Source organism: Equus przewalskii, chromosome 1, assembly GCF_037783145.1.
Source record: "Equus przewalskii isolate Varuska chromosome 1, EquPr2, whole genome shotgun sequence".
Taxonomy (NCBI): domain Eukaryota; kingdom Metazoa; phylum Chordata; class Mammalia; order Perissodactyla; family Equidae; genus Equus; species Equus przewalskii.
The window spans coordinates 121,135,507-121,158,208 of NC_091831.1; the positions used below are offsets into that span (position 1 = coordinate 121,135,507).

The following is a 22,702-nucleotide window of genomic DNA, read 5'->3' on the forward strand; positions in this document are numbered from 1 at the left end:
GAGAGTATAAGGGAAATCACTTCAATGAGAGAGATGGATAAGTAGATTCCTAATTCTGTGCATGAACCAAGTCCTGGGCTCACCTGCAAGCTGTGCACGTGCGGAACACAGCCAAAGAAGTATAGGAGAAGCTTTCAGAACAGAGCTATGCTGTAAATCACTGCCCAAGGCCTAGATCAACCTAAGTGGGAATGGGAGGGGCAAACTTAACATAGCAAAGTCTTTGAAAACTGAATAGAAAATGGAACCACTGCCTATATAAAGGGAGAAAGAATTTGGAGTTATAACCTAACTGGGTTGACTCACTTACTAAAACAAATACAAAATCCTCACTACTCTCTTAAGGATTTTAACGGGACACAGAATCTCACAAAATAATATTCCAAATGTCTGGGATAGAATCCAAAATTACCAGACATAGCAAGAACAACAAAAAAAATTCTGACCAACTGTTAAGAAAAAAGACAATTAATAGATGCCAACCCAAAAATGACCCAGATATTAGAATGATCAGACAAAGACTTTTAAAGCAGCTATTAAAAACATGATCCATTAGGTAAGTATGAACATCTTAAAATGAATGAAAGAAATTCTTAGGAAAGAAACATAAATTATAAAAAAGAACCTAATGGACATTTTAGAACTAAAAAACACAAAGTTCACTGGATGGGCTCAATACCAAAGAAGATGACAGAAGACTCAGTGAACTTAAAGATATATCAATAGAAAATTTTCCAATCATAACAACAGAAGAAATATTTTTTTAGAAAAAGAGCAGTCTCTCAGGGCCTTCTGGGATAATATCAAAAGCTGTCAGCCTAGAATTCTATATTCAGTGAAAGTACGGTTCAGGAATGGAGACAAAGATATTCTCAGAAAAAAGAAAAGTAAAAGAACTCACTGTCAGCCAAATTGCTCTAAAGGAAATGCTAAAAGAAGTTCTTCAGGTGGAAGAGAAATGATACCAGCGGGGAACTTGGAACTTCAGGAAAGAAGGAAGAACAGAAATGGTAAATGGGTAAATATTACAGACTATTTTTTCTTCTCTTATGTTCTTGAAAACATATAAAATTGCTGAAACCAAAAATTATAACATGTCATGACGAGGGAAAGGGTTAAATGTATATAGATGTAACACATACGTTGCTAGTGTTGTGAAGGGTTGAATGTATACAGATATAACACATTTGTTGTTAGTGCCATGGAGTCAATTCTGACCTTCTAGTGACCCCGTGTACAGCAGAACAGAACCCTGCCCATTTTTCCGTGACATCCTCTTAACTTCCAGCGCTGTATTAGCCCATGCTACATTACTATTTATAAGGTTTTCATAGTCAATGTTTTCAGAAGTGGGTGGCCAGGTCTTTCTTCCTATCTGCCTAGTATGGAAGCTCTGCTGAAACGGGCCCACCATGAGAGACCCTGCAGGTATTAGAAAAACCGGTGGCATAGTTTTCAGCATCACAACACACAGCCACCACAGTATGACAACCAACACACACGTGGTGTGGCTCCCTGACTGGGAAATGAACCCCAGCTGTGGCAATGAGAGTGCTGACTCTTAACCACTAGTCCACCAGGGATAGCTATAACACTTATGACAACTGCAACATAAAGGAACTGGGGGAAAAGTCATCCATATAGTTGTAAGGCTTCTATGCTTAACTTGGAGTGGTAAAATATTAATTCTAAGTAGAATGTGAAGTTAAATATTTATATTATAATCTCTAGGGCAACCATTAAAAAAAAGACCAAGAGATAATGGCTATAAAAGCCAATACATATATAAAGTGGAATATTTTAAAAATTTCTATCCAGAAGAAGGCAGAAAAGGAGGAACAAAGAGAAATGAATTTAAAAGACCTAAATCCAACCACCTTAATAATGACATTAAATGCAAATAATAAAAAAAGAAAGCCGTTTAAAAGACAGAGACAGCTATACAAATATTGAATCATTATGCTGTATACCTGAAACTAATATAATGTTATGTCAATTCTTTATGCTGCTAAATGAAAATAAAAAGAAAGAGACAGCTTAGTTTTTTTTTAAAGGCAAAACTATATGTTGTCTATTAACAATCCTTTTTTTTCTTTTTTCTTTTATTTTTTCCTCTTCTCCCCAAAGCCCCTGGGTACACAGTTGTATATATTTTTTTACTTGTGGGTCCTTCAAGTTGTGGCATATGGGACGCCGCCTCAGCATGGCCTGATGAGCAGTGCCATGTCCGCGCACAGGATCCAAACCGGCGAAACCCTGGGCAGCCGAAGCGGAGCATGCAAACTTAACCACTCAGCCACGGGGCCGGCCACAACAATTCATTTTTCAATGTAAAGATATATAGAGACTAAAAGTAAAAGGATGGGAAAAGATATATCATGCAAAGCACTAATCAAATGAAAGCTGCAGTGGTTATATTTCTATCAGATAAAGTAAACTTCAGAACAAGAAAAACTACTAGTGATAAAAGAAAAATCTCACAATGGTAAAAAGGTCAATTCACCAAGAAAACATAGCCTTAAATTATGTTTAAATTATTTACCTAACAACAAAGCCTCATAATACACAAAGCAAAAACTGAAGGAACTAAAAGAAAAATAAACAAACCCAGAATTATACTTGGAGATTTCAACACTCCTCTCTCAGCAGTCCACTGAACAAGCAGACAGACTATCTGTAAATTAAATCACCTACAAAATAACCCAAGGGTCAAAGAGGAAGTCTTGAAGAAAATTAGAAAACATCTTGAACTGAAAAAAATGAAAATACAACATAAAATTTGCAGGATGTAGCTAACATTGTTTAAGGGGAAATTTGTTGCATTAAATGCTTATTAAGAAACAAAGAATGGTCACAAATGCTTTTATAAAAAAGGAAACTAAACCCAAAGCAAGCAGAAAGAAATAAAGAGCAGAAGTCAATTTCAATGAAATTGAAAACAGAAAAACAAGAGAAAACAAATGAAATCAAAAGCTGGTACTAAAGATCAAAAGAACTTTAGTAAAGACTAATAAACATTAAAAAGATAGACACAAATGGCCAACATTAGAAATCAAGGAGTGAAATATCAGTACAGATCTTATAGACTCTAAAAGGATAGTAAAAGAATACTACAAATAACTCTTTGCCCATTAATTCACAACTTAGATGAAACCGACCAAGTTCCTTAAAAGATATAAACTACTAAAATTCACTGAAGAAGAAACAGGTAACATGAATATTCCTACATCTATGAAACAAACCAAATGAGTAGTTGAAACCTTTCCACGAAGAGGGCCCAAGCCAAATGGTTTCACTGGTAAATTCTACCAATCACTTAAGGAATCCCAAAATATCAACTCTACACAATTTCTCTTCTGGAAAACAGAAGAGGAGGGAACACTTCCTTGGTATCAAAATCAGACAAAGACATTACAAGAAACTACCACATGAACAAAGATGTAAAAATCCTCAACAAAATGTAAGGAAATCAAATCCAGTAATATATAAAAAAGATAATTCACTACAACAAAGTGGATTTATCCCAGTGTTGCGAGGCTGATTAAACATTCAAAAAACTAATAAATGTTAATTGATCATATTAACAGCCTAAAGAAGAAAAACCACAGGATCATATTAACAGGATGCAGAAAAAGTATTTAGCAAAATTCAACATCCAGTGCTCATAAAAACTCCCAGAAAATTAGGAATAGAAGGAACTTCCTTGACTTGGTAATCTATTAAAAAAAATTACAGCTAACATCATACTTAATGATGAAAGACTATATGCTTTTCCCCTAAGATATGGAACAAGGCAAGGACGTCATTTTCACTCTCCTATTCAACAGTGTACTGGAAGTCTTACAAATCCAGTAAAGCAGGAAAAATAAATAAAAGGCATAGAGAGTACAAAGCAAACAATAAAACTGTCTCTAGTCACAGATGACACAAGCGTCTATGTAGAAAATTCCATGGATCTACAAAAAAGTTCCTAGAACTAATAAATGAGTTTAGCAAGACATACATGTTTATATATACATATAGACATATACACACACATATATAAATCACCCATATTTTTATATACTAGCAATGAATAACTGGAAACAAAAAAATTTTTAAAGCACCATTTATAAGGGCACCAAAATAGGAACTATTTAGGCAAAACTTTAACATAGTATGTGAAGTACCTGTATGCTGAAAACTGCAAAATACTGATGAAGCAAACAAAAAAGACCTAAATAAATGAAGGCTTATACTATCTTCATGGGTTGGGAGACTCAATGTGGTTAAAATATTAATTCTTCCCAAATTGATCTACAGATTAAACTCAATACTAATCAAAATCCCACTAAGATTTTTTGGTAGATACTGACAAAATTATTTCGAAACTTACATGAAATAGCAAGGAAACTAGAACAGCCAAAATAATTCTGAAAAGAATATCACTTGATTTCAAAATAAACTATTAAAGCTACAGTACTGGCAAAAGGATAGATACACAGATCAAAGGAACAGAACAGAAACCAGAAATAGATCCACCCAAATATGGAAAAGTGATTTTTTACAAAAGTATAAAACAATTCAATGCAGAAAAACAGTCTTTTCAACAAACAGTGCTGGAATAATTAAGGCATCTATATTTTTAAAAAATCAACTTTAACCTATACCTCAGACTATGTAAAATTCAAAATGGATCACACCTAAAAGTAAAACATAAGACTAAAACTACTAGAAGAAAATCTTTGGGACTTTGGGTTAGGCAAATAGTTCTTACATAAGATATCAAGAGTACAATCCCTAAGAAAAACTGATAAGTTGGAATTCCCCAAAACGAAAAAAATACTGTTAAGAAAATGGAGAGACATGCCAAAGACTGGGAGAAAACATATGCAAATCACGTATCTGACAAAGGATTCGTATCTAGAATATATATTTCAAAAATCACTTGAAACCTTGCAAGAAAACAAAAACCCAATTTTAAAAATAGGCACAAGATTTGAACAGGCACTTCACCAAAGAAAATCTATAGAGACATGAAAAAGCAAATGAAAAGATGCTCAACATCATTAGTTATTCTGGACCCACAAACTGAAGCCACAATGTTACCACCACATGCCTATTAGAATGTGTGTGAGGGAGAGGGGGAAACCAATCTGAAATCCCAAATGCTTCAGATTATGTGGTGCAACTGGAATTCTCATACACTGCTGTGGGAATGCCAAACAGTAGAACCGATAGGAAGAAGTTTAGCAGTTTCTTATGAAGTTAAACATAATTTACTACAACCCCAAATCTCACCATTAGGAATTTACCCAAGTGAAATGAAAACTTATGTTCACCTAAAAACCTATATGAAAATGTTTATAACAGCTTTATGCATATCTAGCAAAAACTGGAAATAGTCCAAATGTTCCACAACTGGGGAATGGATAAAGAAATTGTGGTGCATCCTCACAATGAAATAGTACTCAGGAGTAAAAAGAACTATTAATACATACAACAATATGAATGAATCTCAAATGCAAATACTAAGTGAAAGAAGCCAGCCTCAAAAGGCTGCATATTGTATGATTCCATTTATATGACACAGTAGAAAGGCAAAACTACAGGGATGGTGTACAAATGGTTGGGGGGTCAAGGGGGACAAATAGGGCAGAAGCAGGGAATTTTTAGAGCGTAAAGATGCAACTGTTGTCTAAGTTAACTGTGGTGGTGGTTACACAATTCTAGATATTTGTCAAAACTCATGGAATTGTACACCCAAAAGTATAAATTTTATTGTATATAAATTACAATATAAAATTGAAATATTAAATTACAAAAGTAATCTAACCTGCACTGGAGCACCTATAATGGCATTCTGACTATTAAAAGTACGAGTGTCAAGGGGCTGGCCCCGTGGCCGAGTGGTTAAGTTCGCGCGCTCCGCTGCAGGCAGCCCAGTGTTTCGTTGGTTCAAATCCTGGGCGCGGACATGGCACTGCTCATCAAACCACGCTGAGGCAGCGTCCCACATACCACAACTAGAAGAACCCACAACGAAGAATATACAACTATGTACCGGGGGCTTTGGGGAGAAAAAGGAAAAAATAAAATCTTTAAAAAAAAAGAAAAAGTACGAGTGTCAAAAAGGCAATGCTGAACAAAAGGAGCACAAATGTGAAATTATTCGGTGCCAGGCATTTTATATTTCATTTAATCCTCACATCAATACTTTATACAAGGTAAGCAATACTTACATTTTACAGATGAGGTTAGAGAGGTAAATGACTCGATCCAAGATAAAACATGCTGACAGGATCTGAATATTAGGGAAAGTTTATAAACGTTTATGCCTGTAGCACCCCCCTCAAAGATTCTGATTTCATTGCTTTAGGATGGGGTCTGGTCAAAGGAGAGAAATCCACCTATGTGTGCTACCAAAATTTATAATTAGTTTAATGGAGAGTCAGTTCAAGCTCTTGGTTGAAATAAAGTCTCTTCATCCTATTCTTATTGATGTTCTTAATTTTTTTTTTTTAAGATTGGCACCTGAGCTAATATCTGTTGCCAATCTTCTTCTTCTTCTTTTTTTCCCCCCTCCTTCTTCTCCCCAAAGCCTCCACTACATAGTTGTATATTCTAGTTGTAGGTCCTTCTGGTAGTGCTATGTGGGACACTGCCTCAGTATGGCTTGATGAGCGGTGCCATGTCCCCACCTAGGATTCTAGGGCCACCGAAGCAAAGCACGTGAACTTAACCACTCAGCCGGCCTCATGAATGGGTTTTATAATACAAAAAGAGTAGTCTAAGATGCAACAGCAAGAAAAAAAAGTTTTTTATTCCAATTAACATACATAGAAAGGAATCCAAAGACTAGCTTATTTATCTCAGAATTTGATCTGAAACAATTAATAGATTATAGACTTCATCTCAAAACTCAGTTTGATGATTTTCCGACAAGAAAGGACTCATGTTTCTATATCGTATCTATCTTGCTTAATCTAGGAACTCAAGAGAGCTGCTCATGATCCAAATTTTATAGATTATTGTTTTGTAATGACTTCTTAAGTAATATTAGAAACCCAAAAGCCCTAAAGTACAAAAATTTATTACAGAAAGAAATACCTCCAACACCGACAACAAAAGGTAAATAAGCAAACATACTCATCCATCAAAGACAAATAATCCAACAAAAAAATGAAGAATTTATGAATTCACAGAATATAATTGGCTGAAAAAACAAAAAAAATACTCAATCTCCTTAATAGAATGCATGTTTTTAACCTACCACAATGGCTAAGATCTTAAAAACTGATAATATCCAATGACAACAGTATGGGGAAATGGCCTAAGATACCCATGAAGCTAGGTGATGTACACAACAAAACAGTCTAGCTGCTGCCTTTGCCACAAATATCTGTTGATAACGCAACCCAACAAAATAAAGGGGGAGCAGAAAAGGGAAGAAAGATGAACTCCTTTCAAATCTCTTGCACACACATTTACCTAACTGCCAGCAACTATTTCACATCCAAAACCCTAAATGCAAAATACCCCAAGAAAAGTTGTGGCTTTCTAGCCTAGCAATACAGAGAGGTACTTGCAGGGCTGAGAAAGACAATCACAGAATTCCCATATGGCTTAAAAGATATATGCATTTAAAAAGAATTTACAACTAAACAACACTAATCCTCAAAAGTTTTCAGTTCTGAATATTACTTCTAAGCTACTCTCAGGAAAAGGAAGGTAAAAGAGAAAGGAAAACTGTCGAGGGTAAGGTTCTTGAGAGGCTTTCCCATTGAAGATATTTTCTGGAAGAGTACTTTACCAAGAATTTCACACTTTTCACTCTCTACCCTTGTAGATTATTTAAAACAAAATTTAATACTGATAAGTTTTGATCCACTATAATTCTGTAGATCCATGATACTTTACTTGAAATTTTTCTGAGATAAGCATCTGAACCACAAATGTAATCTTGATGTACCAAAAGTTGTTAATGAACGCACTTAGCCAACTATCCATTAATAATAACACTCAAATGGCTTTGCTGTTCTTTATTTGCCCTCATACATGCATTTTATGAAGGAAATTACTTCATTCTATGACATCTCAAATTTGGAGAGTCAAAGATTTCACCTTTAGAGAATGTCAAGAGTTTAATTAGAATTTAATAAAATAAATAAAATCTTTCTGTAAATGGAAGGAAGATACTATCACTGTGTATAATCATTTGACTTATTCTGTAAAAGTTCAACTGCAAACCATAAGGGGCAGGTGATGGAAGGGACATATTTATATAAACAGTAGAAAAAATATGTAAGATAAAACTTCTATTTCATATCAGAAAAACAAACTCAAGACTTTAAATAGCACTATATGCTTTAGCATCTACTTTATCAACAGCCAAGTCACCTCCAACAAACACAACCCTAGTATTAAACCTTTACCATTACATCAGGCCCCATTCAGACATGATTTTCTTGAGTCTTGGTGCCCTAACTGGCTATTCCTTGAGGGAGGAAAAATCCTACAGATTAAAAAAGTAAGAAGTAAACCAAACATCTGAGTGACTTCAAGGTACCATCCACTTCACTTAACACAACCACTAGCCATCTTCAAACTATGAAAACAAAGCATACAAGAATTAAATTAGTTCTGTCAAGTGAACATTGTTAAGAAGTCTTGTAAGTGATTATCTCTTCCTCTGGAGGGACTTAGAAAAAGAAATATATATACATCCCCAACTACTACTTAATAGTAACGAATTTTAACAGTATTTGAACTCGTACTTTCTCAAACCTTATCTTTTAACTAATATCCTTCCATTCCAACCACAGCAATTCAAAACACCCATCACTAAGTGGTACAATTCTGATTAGCAATTCACTGCCTACTTGTTACTTACTCATACCATCACTAAGTGGTACAATTCTGATTAGCAATTCACTGCCTACTTGTTACTTACTCATACTTTATATATGTATATATGGTATACAAAATTTGGTACAAGAGTATAACATAAGTGAGATTATTTGAAAATCATAGTCTTATTTTATTTAAAAAGTGTGGAAGTTTTATTTAAGTAAATTTGTATCTCACAAACCATTTTGCAAGAAAAACCCCATTTAAAGAAAAAGCCATTGTAGATTTCTTCAAAAGCTCAAAAAGTAGTCATAAATCCAAATGACTTTGAAATAGGCACTAAAATACTCCTGTATCGTTTAAAAAAAGTTATAACCAAGCAGTAACAGGCCATGTACATCTCTAGTACATCTCTTGCCAATTTTTCTCAAAATGCACAGCTCAACGATTAAGAGACGAAAATGAAACGTGACATAAACAACTGGAATCTTTTTCCCTTCTTAAAGGCTTATTATGAACACATGGACTAAGAACATTTCCATATATATTTGCTGAGGGGATTTTAAAGAGTGAAAATATCACTAAATGTAGACCTTTGACAATGGGATTGCACTTCATCACTGTTTTAAATTTTTAAAAATTTCCTGTATGTGCATAGTTTTAGAAGTTAATAATAACATCAAGGTTTAGCAATAATTTTTGCCACATCTCAAGTCGCTACTGATTTCCAACACTCTGAGGCAACCATTTTAAATTCTTTTAGCTATTTCTTCTGGTACTTACATTTATCCTAAATAATATGCTTATGCTCAGATAGTTACTATCTTTCCATTTTAGATACTATCACCTTCCTTGTGAAAGATGAAGACTTAGCATTCCTACATGCAGCCTCCCCCCAATCTTTCTTATAAAATTTTTCTATTGCTTTTATTTAAGCTACTATCCATTGATTCTAACAATTAACTAACAGGAATTCCAGAAAGAGAGCAGAGGGAAGGCAATTACCAAAGCAGTATTATAAGTTAATTTCCCAAAGCTTTAAAAGGACGCAAGTCTTCCAGTTGAAAGAGTTCACTAAGGGCCCAACACAATTAATCAAAAGACTCACACTTTCTCAACTCCTCAGAACATCAACAATAAAGAGAAAAAGCTGAAACTTAAGGGGGGAAAAAAGTCTTAAAAAAAAAACAAACTTAAGAACAAAAAAAGAAGCAAGAACCAGAGTGGTATTAGACAGTTGAGTGTAGAAAGCAAACTCTTTCATAAACATTCCACTATCAAGTTTTCCAGCTAGCGAATCTAGCAACCAAATTCGAAGACAAATTAAAGACATTATCAGGGCCACCATGAGTAATATTCTAAGAAAAGTTATGTAGGAGTTAAATTAAGGATACAGTCCAGCAAAATGAGATTAGATCAAGAAAAAGACACGGATCTAAGAAATAGAGGCTCCAACCCAGGAATACAGTGATGCAAAGTTCATGGCTAATAGCTATACAAGAGGCTTAGTGTTAGTGGGAAGGGCATCCTGATTAGTAAAGCAGAATGGAGGGCTCCAGAATGAGTATAAATACAATCCAAATGACCTTGATACCAGAAGCATTGTCCTCAGGAAGGTCCAGAGCATTTGACATTAGGCCTAGTACAAAAAAAAAATAGTAATAATAATCCTAATACACTGCTTGGACTGTCAATGAATGATATAACCATAAAAACATTGTTCAATGGTGTCACTTTAAAAAAAATCAAGCTATGAGCAAATTAAGACTTGGTTATGATCACAAGATGAAAGGGTTATGATAACATAAAAGTATAGATGGTATAAGATGGGAGTCTCAAAGGTAAGGAAAGAAAGGAAGAGGAAAGAGATTATGGCAAAAGGTGATGGAAAGGAAAGAGGTATATTAGTTAAAGTTAGAAATGCAAACATCTGGAGACATAACAGCTCTACTTTTTCATCTGTTACCACATACCACGTATTACTGTTTTTTTAAAAACAAATAATAGATTGGAGAAAAGAGCTACAATAACTATCATACATTAAGAACTCATTAAGAAAAGGTGCAAAGGATACAAAAAGGCAATTCAGAGAAATGTTAAAACAATCAAGTAATATTTTCTTTATCAGACTAATAAAAATGTTAAGATTCTTAAAAGTATCAGCACAAGCATAGAAAAAATGATAGTTCATACACTGTTGGTGCAAAGATAAACTCAATAACCTTTTTTGAAAAGTTTTATTTATACAAACTGTAAATCTCTATACCCAAAGTCCAGCAAGCCCACTTCCAAAGTTAGGATAGAACAAGAAAGGAAAAGGAAGGGATGGAAAGGAAGGAGACACACAATACAGAATGAACAAAATGTCCCACAATAGGGAAAATCATAAACTGATATGGTCATATTAGAAAATACTGTACAATTGTTAAACACATAGTACGCTGTTGAAGGAAAAAATGGTAACTTGCAGAATAAAGTGGAATTGGAGCAGGAAGTGGGAAAGAGCACAAATATAATTCATTATTTTTTCCTAAAATAAAACATTTCAATTGTAGATTAAAGTTTATTGACATAAGAAAATACTACTTTAAAAAAACCCCAAAACTTAGCAATGATTTAGATCCAGTTGAACAGTTCCCATCTTAACCTCCTTACTAAGAATCTCTTTTCATAAAGACACAGATTAACCAAATTTTATAAAGGTACCACGAATATGCATTTTAGAAAGGAGAAAACCGAAAAGTAGCAGTTACTTCTGAAATGTCAATAGTGGCAGAGTCAGAATTAGAAAGAACCTGGGTCTCTAAAATTTTAGAACTATTTTGCTTTATATTGAGTTGGACTGCCAGATCTGACAATATTGAAGTAATTATAGATGCATGACTAATATTCACTTTAATATTGCCACACTATAAAATGGAAAAAGTGATTTATGATCTATTCAGACCATGAAATACCTAAAATACATTTGAAAGAAGGTGCTAAATATGAAATACGAAAGTAAAAAAAGTTAACCAAAAAGGTTTCCAAGACCAAAACAAAAGCCACCTTAAACACAAGAAAACATCTTGTTTTAACAGTATTAATTCAAAATACCTCTACTACGGTATACCACTGATGCTTCACTTCAAAATAGATTTCCACTATCAAGAAACTTAGAGTAAACTAGATCTCCTCAAATATAGTATATAGCGTTTATTAAAGTATTAACTACTAACATCAGCCTTTTGGGCCAGAATTTAGGCTGCACATAATTAAGATCTTAGGTTTCACAGTCATTTTGAAAAACCAGCAACCTTCACTGAAAACCAAACAGGAATTTTCATCTGTCTTTTCATTTTGGAAGTCTTGAGAAGCACGAATTAACCTATTTAGAAAAACACAGTCCCTTTCTTTTGGAAGCATAACAGCATAGAAAATGATGCCAATATCTGTATCACTCAGCTATCCCCCCATATTATACAGCCAATACTACAATATAAATAAGCAATCTAACACTTTATCATATCATACATAAGCCTTCCATGTTTACACTGTATTGCCAAAGTTCTTAAAACTTGCCTGTGATTTAGGTCTTAGGATACAGTTTAAAAATCCTATTGCTCTCCCATTCTAACCTAGCATTTGAAAAAAGAAAGAAAGAAGCCAGGAATTGCTACTATAACTGCTATTATTTAGCAAGTAAATGGATACAAATATCTAAGTAAATAGTACAAATATTTAAACAGAAATCCTTAAGTTTCCTTACAGAAGTTAATAAGAAACCTGGAAGACTTACATTATTTCCATCAAATATTCCAGAAGTGGATATATAAATATTAACATATAAATATACACATATGGCCAGATCAATCTATCCTTCCTGCTGCTTTTCCTCCCACAGTTTTACAAATGGGATCCTTTGTCATCATAGTTTCTGAAAATCAATCAGGTCCATGAATCAAGCAAATATCATTAATATCCTCCATTTAATCACTTCTTTGATTATTCAGCATTTTAATAAAAGACAGTGGCAAATGCCAATTTATTTTGTTGCCTAAGTGCCAAGTAAGCTTCTGGTTTAAAAAATAGTAAAACTGTGCCCTTTATAAATAGATATGTCAAATCTGTCACATCAGAACAGGCTTTCCATAAAAATTTACAAGATAAATGGTGTGCCCTTAAATAATGAAGTACTTGGTGCGAATATGTGCGCACACATGTGTGTTTAATGACTTGTCTTTGTAATGATTCTGTCCTACCTTTGCTGCTGCAGCCCGCCTGTCCTTTGCATCACTGAATTCATACTTCTGGAAGTACCCAATATGCACTGTAACAGACAGATGGACAGATCAATGGGCCACAGCGGCAAAGGCCAGATAGATTTGATAAAAATTAAAATCAAGGTATATAAAGGGGAGGGGAAAACCAGAAGAAAACATATCTACCTATATTCTATAGTATAAAATACCTGAACTTCAGGTCTGCAACCCTCCCATACACATACCCAAACAAACTATTCTTGATTTCCATATTATTCCCTTTTTTCAAGTAGAAATAGTACCAGTGCAACAAGCAAAATAATCAGTATTTTTAATACCATCGACAGTTACAAATACAGCAGGCACTTCTGTGACCATGCCACACAATTTCTTCAAGTAGAAGTTGCTCTTTAATACATAAGAAACTATTTATGATATCCAAAGATGACTTTCTATGCCAAAATTAAAATGGCAATTTGATACACACTGAAAATTTCTACCATAATGCTAAGGTCTGTGTGATAAGAGTATACTTGGAATCATTAAATAAAAGTCCTATTTCAGCATTTTACCATTCTACATTTTCCTATCTATGTAAAAATGGTTGCGAGCACACCTAGATAAGATAATTTTGGGGGCTTAAAAGAACATATAATAGTGCCATTTAAGCCAAGTACCAAGATACAGTAAAACATTTATATACAAAACCAACAACATCTTTAAAAGCTATGTAGTCTTTCTGTTACCTCAAATCCATTCAAACAAGTATTTACACTTCAAGAAGCTTCTGAAAGTTACTTTTTAAAAAACACCTTAATATCTCAAAATGCTGGCTTCGCTTAAGCTTGATCTTACATTCATGTAAAAGCCATTTTAATTTAATCAAATATTTTATTTTGTAAGCATCTAAAATAATGTAGATTCATGCTACATGTTTAAGAAAAATTGAGGGGAAATGTTTCCCCTTTTATTTCAAGGGGATCTAATCATTTACACATTTCTTATCATAATCCCTCAAAAACATAAGGAGGTAGGGAGACATGATAATCACATATAATGCATGATCCTTGACTGAATCCTGGACTAGAAGAAAAGCTATAAAAGACAACTGGGGAATTATGAATGTGGTGTGCATACTAGATTTTTTCTACAACTTTGTTCAGATATAATTCCTAAGCCATAAAATTCACTTACAAAGTCATAATTCAGTGGGGGTTTTTTGTTTTTAAATATTGGCACCTGAGCTAACAACTGTTGCCAATCTTCCTTTTCTTTTTTCCCTTTTTCTCTCCAAGTCCCCCTAGTACATAGTTCTATATTTTAGGTGTGGGTCCTTCTAGTTGTGGCATATGGGATGCCGCCTCAGCATGGCCTGATGAGTGGTACCATGTCCGCGCCCAGGATCCGAACCAGCAAAACCCTGGGCCGCCAAAGCGGAGCACACAAACTTAACCACTCGGCCATGGGGCTGGCCCCTCAGTGGTTTTGATTATATTCAGAGTTATGACACATAGTTGTGTCAACCATTAATTTTAGAACATTTCATCATCCCAAAAAGAAACCCCATACCCATGAGCAGTCACTCCCCATTTTCCCCTTCCCCCAATCAGCCTCTGACAACCACTGATCTACTTTTTGTCTCTATGGATTTGCCTATTCTGGACATTTCATATAAATGGCATAAAAAAGTATGAGGTCTACTGTAACTGGTTAATTCTGTCATTCAGTTTTACTTATCCAGGAAGGCCAACACGCTGAGAACTTGTCATGGACATCAAATAGGGCTGTTTAACTGGGGGAATGGAGAGGAACTATTAATCCAGGAAGTTAGTTAAATGAAGGTTGCTTAAAGCTTCAACTACACTATTATAATACATGTTAAAGATGAGGAAAGAGAATTTATTAAAATTAAACAACTGATACAAAGTTATACAGCTAATAAAAGACAAAGCTAGAACTGAACTTAGTCTACGTGGTGCCAAAGATTTAACCAACCACTAAGGTATTTTCCTTCCTAATAAAATAATTCACCAATTCTCACTGATTCTACCTTCTACTATCTTGAATATCTCTCCCTCCTCTCCATTCCAGCCTTACTAACCTCATCATATATTTCTTGCTCAGATTGCTGTAATAGACTTCTCACTACTATCCCTGCTTCCTATTCTCATTTATTTCCCATACCGCCAGCAAACTGGCCTTTCTAAACACTAGTTCCATATTAATCTAAAAGTTTAAAGTTTTTGGCCGTAGGGCATAAAGCCATTTCATTTAGCATTAAGCTAAAGCCTTTCATAAACTGCCTACCTGTTTGGCCTGTTCCTAGAACACTACTTCCTAATAATTTTAGCAATATTCAATTCCTTATTGTTCATTCAACATACCAATCCATTAATAGCTTCTGCCTCTGTATATTCTATTCCTCCTTTCCTCTGTCTGGAATACCATCTACAACCCCATCTGCCTAGTGAGCTTCTATTCATTTTTCAAAACTAGCTTCAGATCCACTTCCACTAGCAGGATTTGTCAGTCCTTCTAAGAAAATAGCATTCAATATTCCTTCTCTAGCCTTGTAACTCTACTGTTGTACATATCACTGTATTATAATTTATTTATACACGCCTCCCTCAAGAGTTGTCCAGTATCTGTATTCCCCCAGTACAGTGTAGCAGTGAAGAAAATATCTGTTAGTAAAAAGCTATCGAGTATTCTACCTATATACTGTTCCCAATTAAACTGAAGCATTATTTTTAGCAACCCATTAACCTTGGAAATGCATAAAATAACCATAACATCATAGTTAGGGTCCTAAAAGAAGGGAAAAAATTGGGTTAGGGGAAGGGTGGAGGTTCTACTTTTAAGAGAGAAATATTAAGAATGGAGATATTAATAATAGCGATTGCCTCTGAGGGATGGAACCAGGTAGTAGTTAAGATACTTAAATACGAGATTTTTTACTTTATCTTTTGTACTTTTTGAATTTTAACCGAAGAATACACATGCCTAGAATACTTGAAATACTAAGGAAATAAATGCTTAGAATACTAAAGCTGTTTTTTTGTTTGTTTTTTTTAAATCACAGGTTATGGAGGAGAATTCAGTCATACTGGCCTCAGCACACAACTTACTTACGTACTTTGTTTTGGTTACACAGAACAAAGAAAATCCTGATTCACAAAAATAAGAAGTTTGTATTGCAACTTCAGGATATTCTTCACTTAAACAGACCCAGAAGCTTAAAAAATATACTCGAAAACATTTTACTCAGACCTAACTAGTTAACATTGTGTAGCAACTGCTTTTATTTTTCTAAATGCAGTGAGAGGAAATACACAGAGCTCAAAACCCCAAACTATTAATAACAGAGTAACATCAAGATGTTACCTATTCACTTGTTACTGCAAAACCTGCCATTGTTGGCAATGAGGGTGTTAACAAACATCTTTGCCTTGTCCCACATTTATTTAACTGAACAAGGTGCACATGCGCTGCCCTAGTGTTCTACCTCATGTAACTTCGCTTGAGCAGACATGCAAAGGTCTGAATCCAAAATATCAGCGCATAATAATCTTCTTAATCAACAATCCATAAGAAGTAAAGCAGGAACTTTTTCTGGATTCCACACAAACAAAAAAACATTAGCCTAAATAAAGTTTAATGCATTGGTAGTCTCCACTATGTTAAAATCATCTTTAAAATTGCAGAAAGGTTATCACGAGGAGATTAGAATAAGGCAGGTTCAAGTAAAAAGTTACAGAAACAGATATTAATATATGGAAGAACTTGAAATCAGAGCTGTTCAAATATGAAATGTGTTCACTTCTACAAGCAGCTGTGGGGGTGTATGTCACTATAGAGGTTTAAGAATAGGCTCAGAGACCACTTAACAGGGAGGCAGTACTTGGTAAATGGTCAGTTAGGATAATTTTTAAGATCCCTTTCAGCCTTGTTAATCTGACTTTATGGGAATAAAAAACTGTGTTGAGGTGGCACCCACATTCCTCTCCTTCAGATCCACAGTTGCGTGTTACTTGAAAAGCAAGGACCATGCTTTCCACAGGCTTCTACTTTTTAAGAAAAATGTGGAAGAGATTTAGAGAACAGATATGAATGAGGAAAAAAGGTTTTAAGTTTTCAAGATTTAGAAATCATCGACCTCCTTCCGGAGGTACGTCAGTATGATAGCAGACTGAGCTCCTCCCTTAGACTCTCCCCCTAAGATACAAGGAAAAGAACATTCATAAACCAACAGAGAACATTCACACAACACAAAAGACATCTGAGAGACCCAGACAACAGCCATATGTCGGAAGGAGGAGGTAGTGGACACCCTGGGGGGGGGGGGAGGGGGAACGGAAGGAGGTAAGAGGATCTCCCCTCCCTCTCCAGGAGGAATCCAGGGCACGGGACCATGCATGGCTCTGAGAAGAGGAGGGAGGGGTGACTCTCCACAAGAATGCCTTCTCTCTCCAAGTTCCCTACAAGCCCATGGGACACTCCCCCCAAAAGGAAGCTAAGCTGTTGCAGGAGTATCTTCATCAAGCCAGCACCCCAGGAGAGCAGATAGTCAGGGCAGAGAAAGAACATCTCTGGGATCGCACATGAAAGAAAACGGCCCTCCCCCATGCCAGGTGATCCAGCTCAGCCAGTCACCCAGAGAGCCCCCACATACATTAAAAAAGCAGCAGCTGTAAGAAAGCAAATTGGCAATCGTAGAGGGGCCCTATCACCACAGATTCCAAAAGACAGGCACAGAAGCCAGGGCTCAGAGTACACAGCTCCTGACTGCCCCGCCCCACAGTGGCAGCAGGTGGAATCTGTGACGAGGTACTATCACTACGCAAAAGCATAAATCTATGCCATCAAACACATGAAGAAATACATTAATATATATTCCAGACCAGAAGGAAAATGACAAGTGCGCAGAAATCAACCCTGAAGGCACAGAAATTTACAATCTAAATGACGGAGAATTCAAAATAACTATCATAAAAAAACTCAATGAGTTACAAGAAAATACAGATAGTTCAATGAAGTCAGGCTAAAATTAATGAACAGAGAGAATTCCTCACAAAAGAAATTGGAACTATTAAGAAAGATCAATCAGAAATACTGGAGATGAAAAACACAATGGATGAGATAAAGAAAAATCTGGACTCCCTGAATGACAGAGCTGACATTATTGAGGACAGAATTAACAGTCTGGAGGAGAAAATATAGAAATGTTTCACATGGAGGAGGAGAGAGAACTAAGACTAGAAACAAATAAAGAAACTCTCTGAGAAATATCCAACTCCATCAGCAAATGCAACGTAAGGATTATAGAATTCCAGAGGGAGAAGAGTGGGAGAATGGAGCATAAAACTTGTTCAGAGAAATAATAACCTGAGAACTTCCCAAACCTGAGGAAGGAGCTAGAAATAAAAAAGAAGCTATATATCCTAATTATATCAATGTAAAAAGACCTTCTCCAAGGCATACAGTAGTAAAACTGGCAACAGTCAAGGACAAAGAAAAAATATTAAGGGCAGCAAGGCAGAAGAAAATAACTTACAAAGGAGCCCCTACAGGCTAGGAGAGGGTGGAACGATATATTCAAAATTCTGAAAGACAGAAACTTTCAGCCAAGAATACTCTATCCAGCAAAAATATCCTTCAGATATGATAGAGAAATAAAAACTCTCCCAGATAAGCACAACCTGAGGGAGTTCATCGCCACAAGACCCCATATCCCACAAGAACTGATCAAGAAGGCCCTCACACCTGGAAGGAAAAAAAAGGAAAAAGAAAAAGGGTTTACAAAGCCTTGAGAAAGGAGATAAACAGGCAGACAAAATCAGAAAACTGCAGCTCTCTATCAGAACAGGTTAGCAAACAATATAACATTAAAGATAACGGGAAAGAAAACATCAAAAATAATTCTAATCTCGTCATTTTAACCACAAACGCACAACACAAGATGAAATAAGCTGTGACAAGAACAACTTAGAAGGGGTAGAGGAAAGGGATGGAATTGGCTTAGACTAAGGAAATAAGAGGCTATCAGAAAATGGACTATCTATGAGATTTTTTATACAAACCTCATGGTAACCACTAAACAAATAATCAGAACAGAGACACAAATGATAAATAAAGAGAAAACTGAAAAAACCATCACGGAGAACTACAAACTGAAATGGCAGTCCAAATACGCAGGACAAGAAACAAGGGAAACAAAGAACAAATGGGAAACGAGACCTAAAATGGCAGCATTAAGCCCTCATACATCAACAATCGCTCTAAATGTAAAGGGATCGAATTCTCCAATCTAAAGACAAAGTTGGTGGGATGGATTAAAAAACAAGATCCAACAATATCCTGCCTCCAGGAAACACACCTCAGCTCTAAAGACAAACAGAAGCTCCGAGTGAAGGGATGGAAGATGATACTCCAAGCTAAGGGCAAACAAAAGAAGGCAGGTGTTGCCATACTTATATCAGACAAAGTAGACTTCAAGATAAAACAGGCAATGAGAGAAAAGAGGGGCAGTATACAATGATAAAACAGACACACAACTTCTAAGACATTACACTCATAAATATATACACACCCAACACAGGAGCACCAAAGTACATAAAGCAACTATTAACCAATCTAAAAGGAGACATTAACAACAATGCAATAACAGTAGAGGACCGTAACATCTCACTTACATCGATGGCCAGATCATCCAGAAAGTCAACAAGAACATAGTGGAATTAAACAAAAAACCAAGCCAGATGGACTTAATAGATTAATAGAACATTCCATCCAAAAACAGCAGAACACACATTCTTCTCAAGTACACATGGAATATACTCAAGGATAGACCACAGGTTGGGAAATACAACAAGACACAATAAATTTAAGACTGAAATCATATCAAGCATCTTTTCCGACCATAATGCTATGAAACTACACATCAAGTACAAGAAAAAAGCTGCGAAAGTGACAAATATGTGTAGACCAAACAACATGCTACTGAACAACCAATGGATCATCGAAGAAATCAAAGGAGAAATCAAGGGAGAAATCAAAAAATATCTGGAAACAAATGAAAATGAAAATATACCATATCAACTCACATGGGATACAGCAAAAGCAGTCCTAAGACCTTAGAGAAATTCATAGCAATACAGGCTCACCTTAACAAACAAGAAAAATCTCAAATAAGCAATCTTAAATACTACACCTAACAGAATTAGAAAAAGAAGAACAAAGCCCAAAGTCAGCAAAAGGAGGGAAATAATAAACATTAGAGCAGAAACAAATGAAATTGAAACAAAAAAACAGCAGAAAGGATCAATGAAACTGAGAACTGGTTCTTTGAGAAGACAAACAAAATTGACAAACCCTTAGCCAGACTCACTAGCAAAAAAGAGAGAAGGCTCAAATCAATAAAATTAGAAATGAAAGAGGAGAAATTACAGAACTACAAAGGATCATATGAGAATACTATGAAAAAACATATGCCAACAAATTGGACAATCTAGAAGAAATGGATAAATTCTTAGACTCATACCACCTCCCAAAACTGAATCAAGAAGAAATAGAGAATCTGAATAGACCAATCACAAGCACAGAGACTGAAACAGTAATCAAAAACCTCCCGAAAAATAAAAATCCAGGACCAGAGGGCTTCTCAGAAGAATCCCACCAAACATTCAAAGAAGATTTAATACCTATCCTTCTCAAACTATTCCAGAAAGGTGAAGACAGAACACTTCCCAGCAGATTTTACAAGGCCAGTATCACCCTGATCCCAAAGCCAGAGGAGGACAACACAAAAAAGGAAAATTACAGGCCAATATCACTGATGAACACAGATGCAAAAATCCTCAACAAAATATTGGCAAACCAAATACAGCAATACATTTAAAGGATCATACATCACTATCAAGTGCAATTTATACCAGAGACGCAGCGATGGCTCCACATCTGCAAATCAATCAATGTGATACACCACATTAACAAAATGAGGAATAAAAACCACATGATCATCTCAATAGATAAAGAGAAAGCATTTGACAAGATCCAACATCCACTTATGATAACAAACTCTCAATAAAATGGGCATAGAAGGAAAGTACCTCAACATAATAAAGGTCATATATGACAAACCCACAGCCAACATCATACTCAGTGGGAAAAAACTGAAAGCCATCCCTCTGAGAACAGGAACAGGACAGGGTGCCCACTCTCACCACTCTTAACACAGTATTGGAGGTTTTGGCCAGAGCAATAGACAAGAAAAAGAAATAAAAGGAATTCAAATAGGCAATGAAGAAGTAAAACTCTGTCTGCAGACATGATTTTATATATAGAAAACCCTAAAGAATCCATCAGAAAACTATTAGAAATAATCAACAATTACAGCAAAGTTGCAGGGTACAAAATCAACTTACAAAAATCAGTTGCATTTCTATACTCTAATAATGAACTAATAGAAAGAGATACAATCCCATTTATAATGGCAACAAAAAGAATAAAATATCTAGGAATAAATTTAACCAAGGAGGTGAAAGACCTATACAAAGAAAACTTTAAGACATAATTGAAAGAAATCAATGATGACATAAAGAAATGGAAAGATATTCCATGCACATCAATTGGAAGAATAAATATAATTAAAATGTCCATACTACTTAAAGCAATCTACAGACTCAATGTAATTCCAATCAGAATCCCAATGACATTCTTCACAGAAATAGAACAAAGAATACTAAAATTTATAGGGGCAACAAAAGACCCCGAAGAGCTAAAGTGATCCTGAGAAAAAAGAACAAAGCTGGAGGCATCACAATTTCTGACTTCAAAATATACTATAAAGCTATAGTGATCAAAAGGGCATGGTACTGGTACAAAAACAGACACACAGATCAATGGAACAGAACTGAAAGCCCAAAAATAAAACCACACATCTACCGACAGCTAATCTTTGACAAAGGAGCTAAGAACATACAATGGCAAAAGTCTCTTTAACAAAAGGTATTGGGAAAACGGGACAGTCACAAACAAAAGAATGAAGGTAGACCATTATCTTTCACCATACACAAAAATTAACTCAAATGGACCAAAGACTTTAAGGTAAGACCTGAAACCATAAAACTCCTTGAAGAAAATATAGGCAGTACACTCTGTAACACCAGTCTTAGAAGGATCTTTTCAATTACCATGTCTACTCAGGCAAGGTAAACAAAAGAAAAAATAAACAAGTGTAACTTCATCAGACTAAAGAGCTTCTGCAAGGCAAAGGAAACCAGGAACAAAACAAAAAGACAACCCACCAAGTGGGAGAAAATATTTGCAAATCATATATCCAACAAGCGGCTAATCTCCAAAGTATATAAAGAACTCCCATAACTCAACAACAAAAAAAACAACCCGATCAAAAAATGGGCAGAGGAAATGACCAGACATTTTTCCAAAGATGATACACAGATGGCCAACAGGCACATGAGAAGAAGCTCAACTTCACTAATCATCAGGGAAATGCAAATCAAAACAACAATGAGATATCACCTTACATCCATTAGAATGGCTATAATCACTAAGATAAAAAACAACAAACGTTGGAGGGGATGTGGAGAAAAGGGAACCTTATACACTACTGG

General features: G+C 35.3%; 1 protein-coding gene across 4 annotated transcripts in view; it reads right to left on the minus strand.

Moving 5' to 3' along the window:
• LOC103555466 (E3 ubiquitin-protein ligase ARIH1) overlaps positions 1–22,702 on the minus strand; it is a 188,513-nt gene that overhangs the window by 145,377 nt on the left and 20,434 nt on the right. Inside the window, exon 2 of one of the 4 annotated variants that reach the window (XM_070575532.1) lies at positions 13,071–13,138. The exons of the other annotated variants lie outside the window; for them this stretch is intronic. Within the exon in view, the coding sequence (XP_070431633.1) occupies positions 13,071–13,138 (68 nt within the window). The remainder of the gene's footprint in view (positions 1–13,070; positions 13,139–22,702) is intronic. 4 annotated transcript variants of the gene reach the window in all.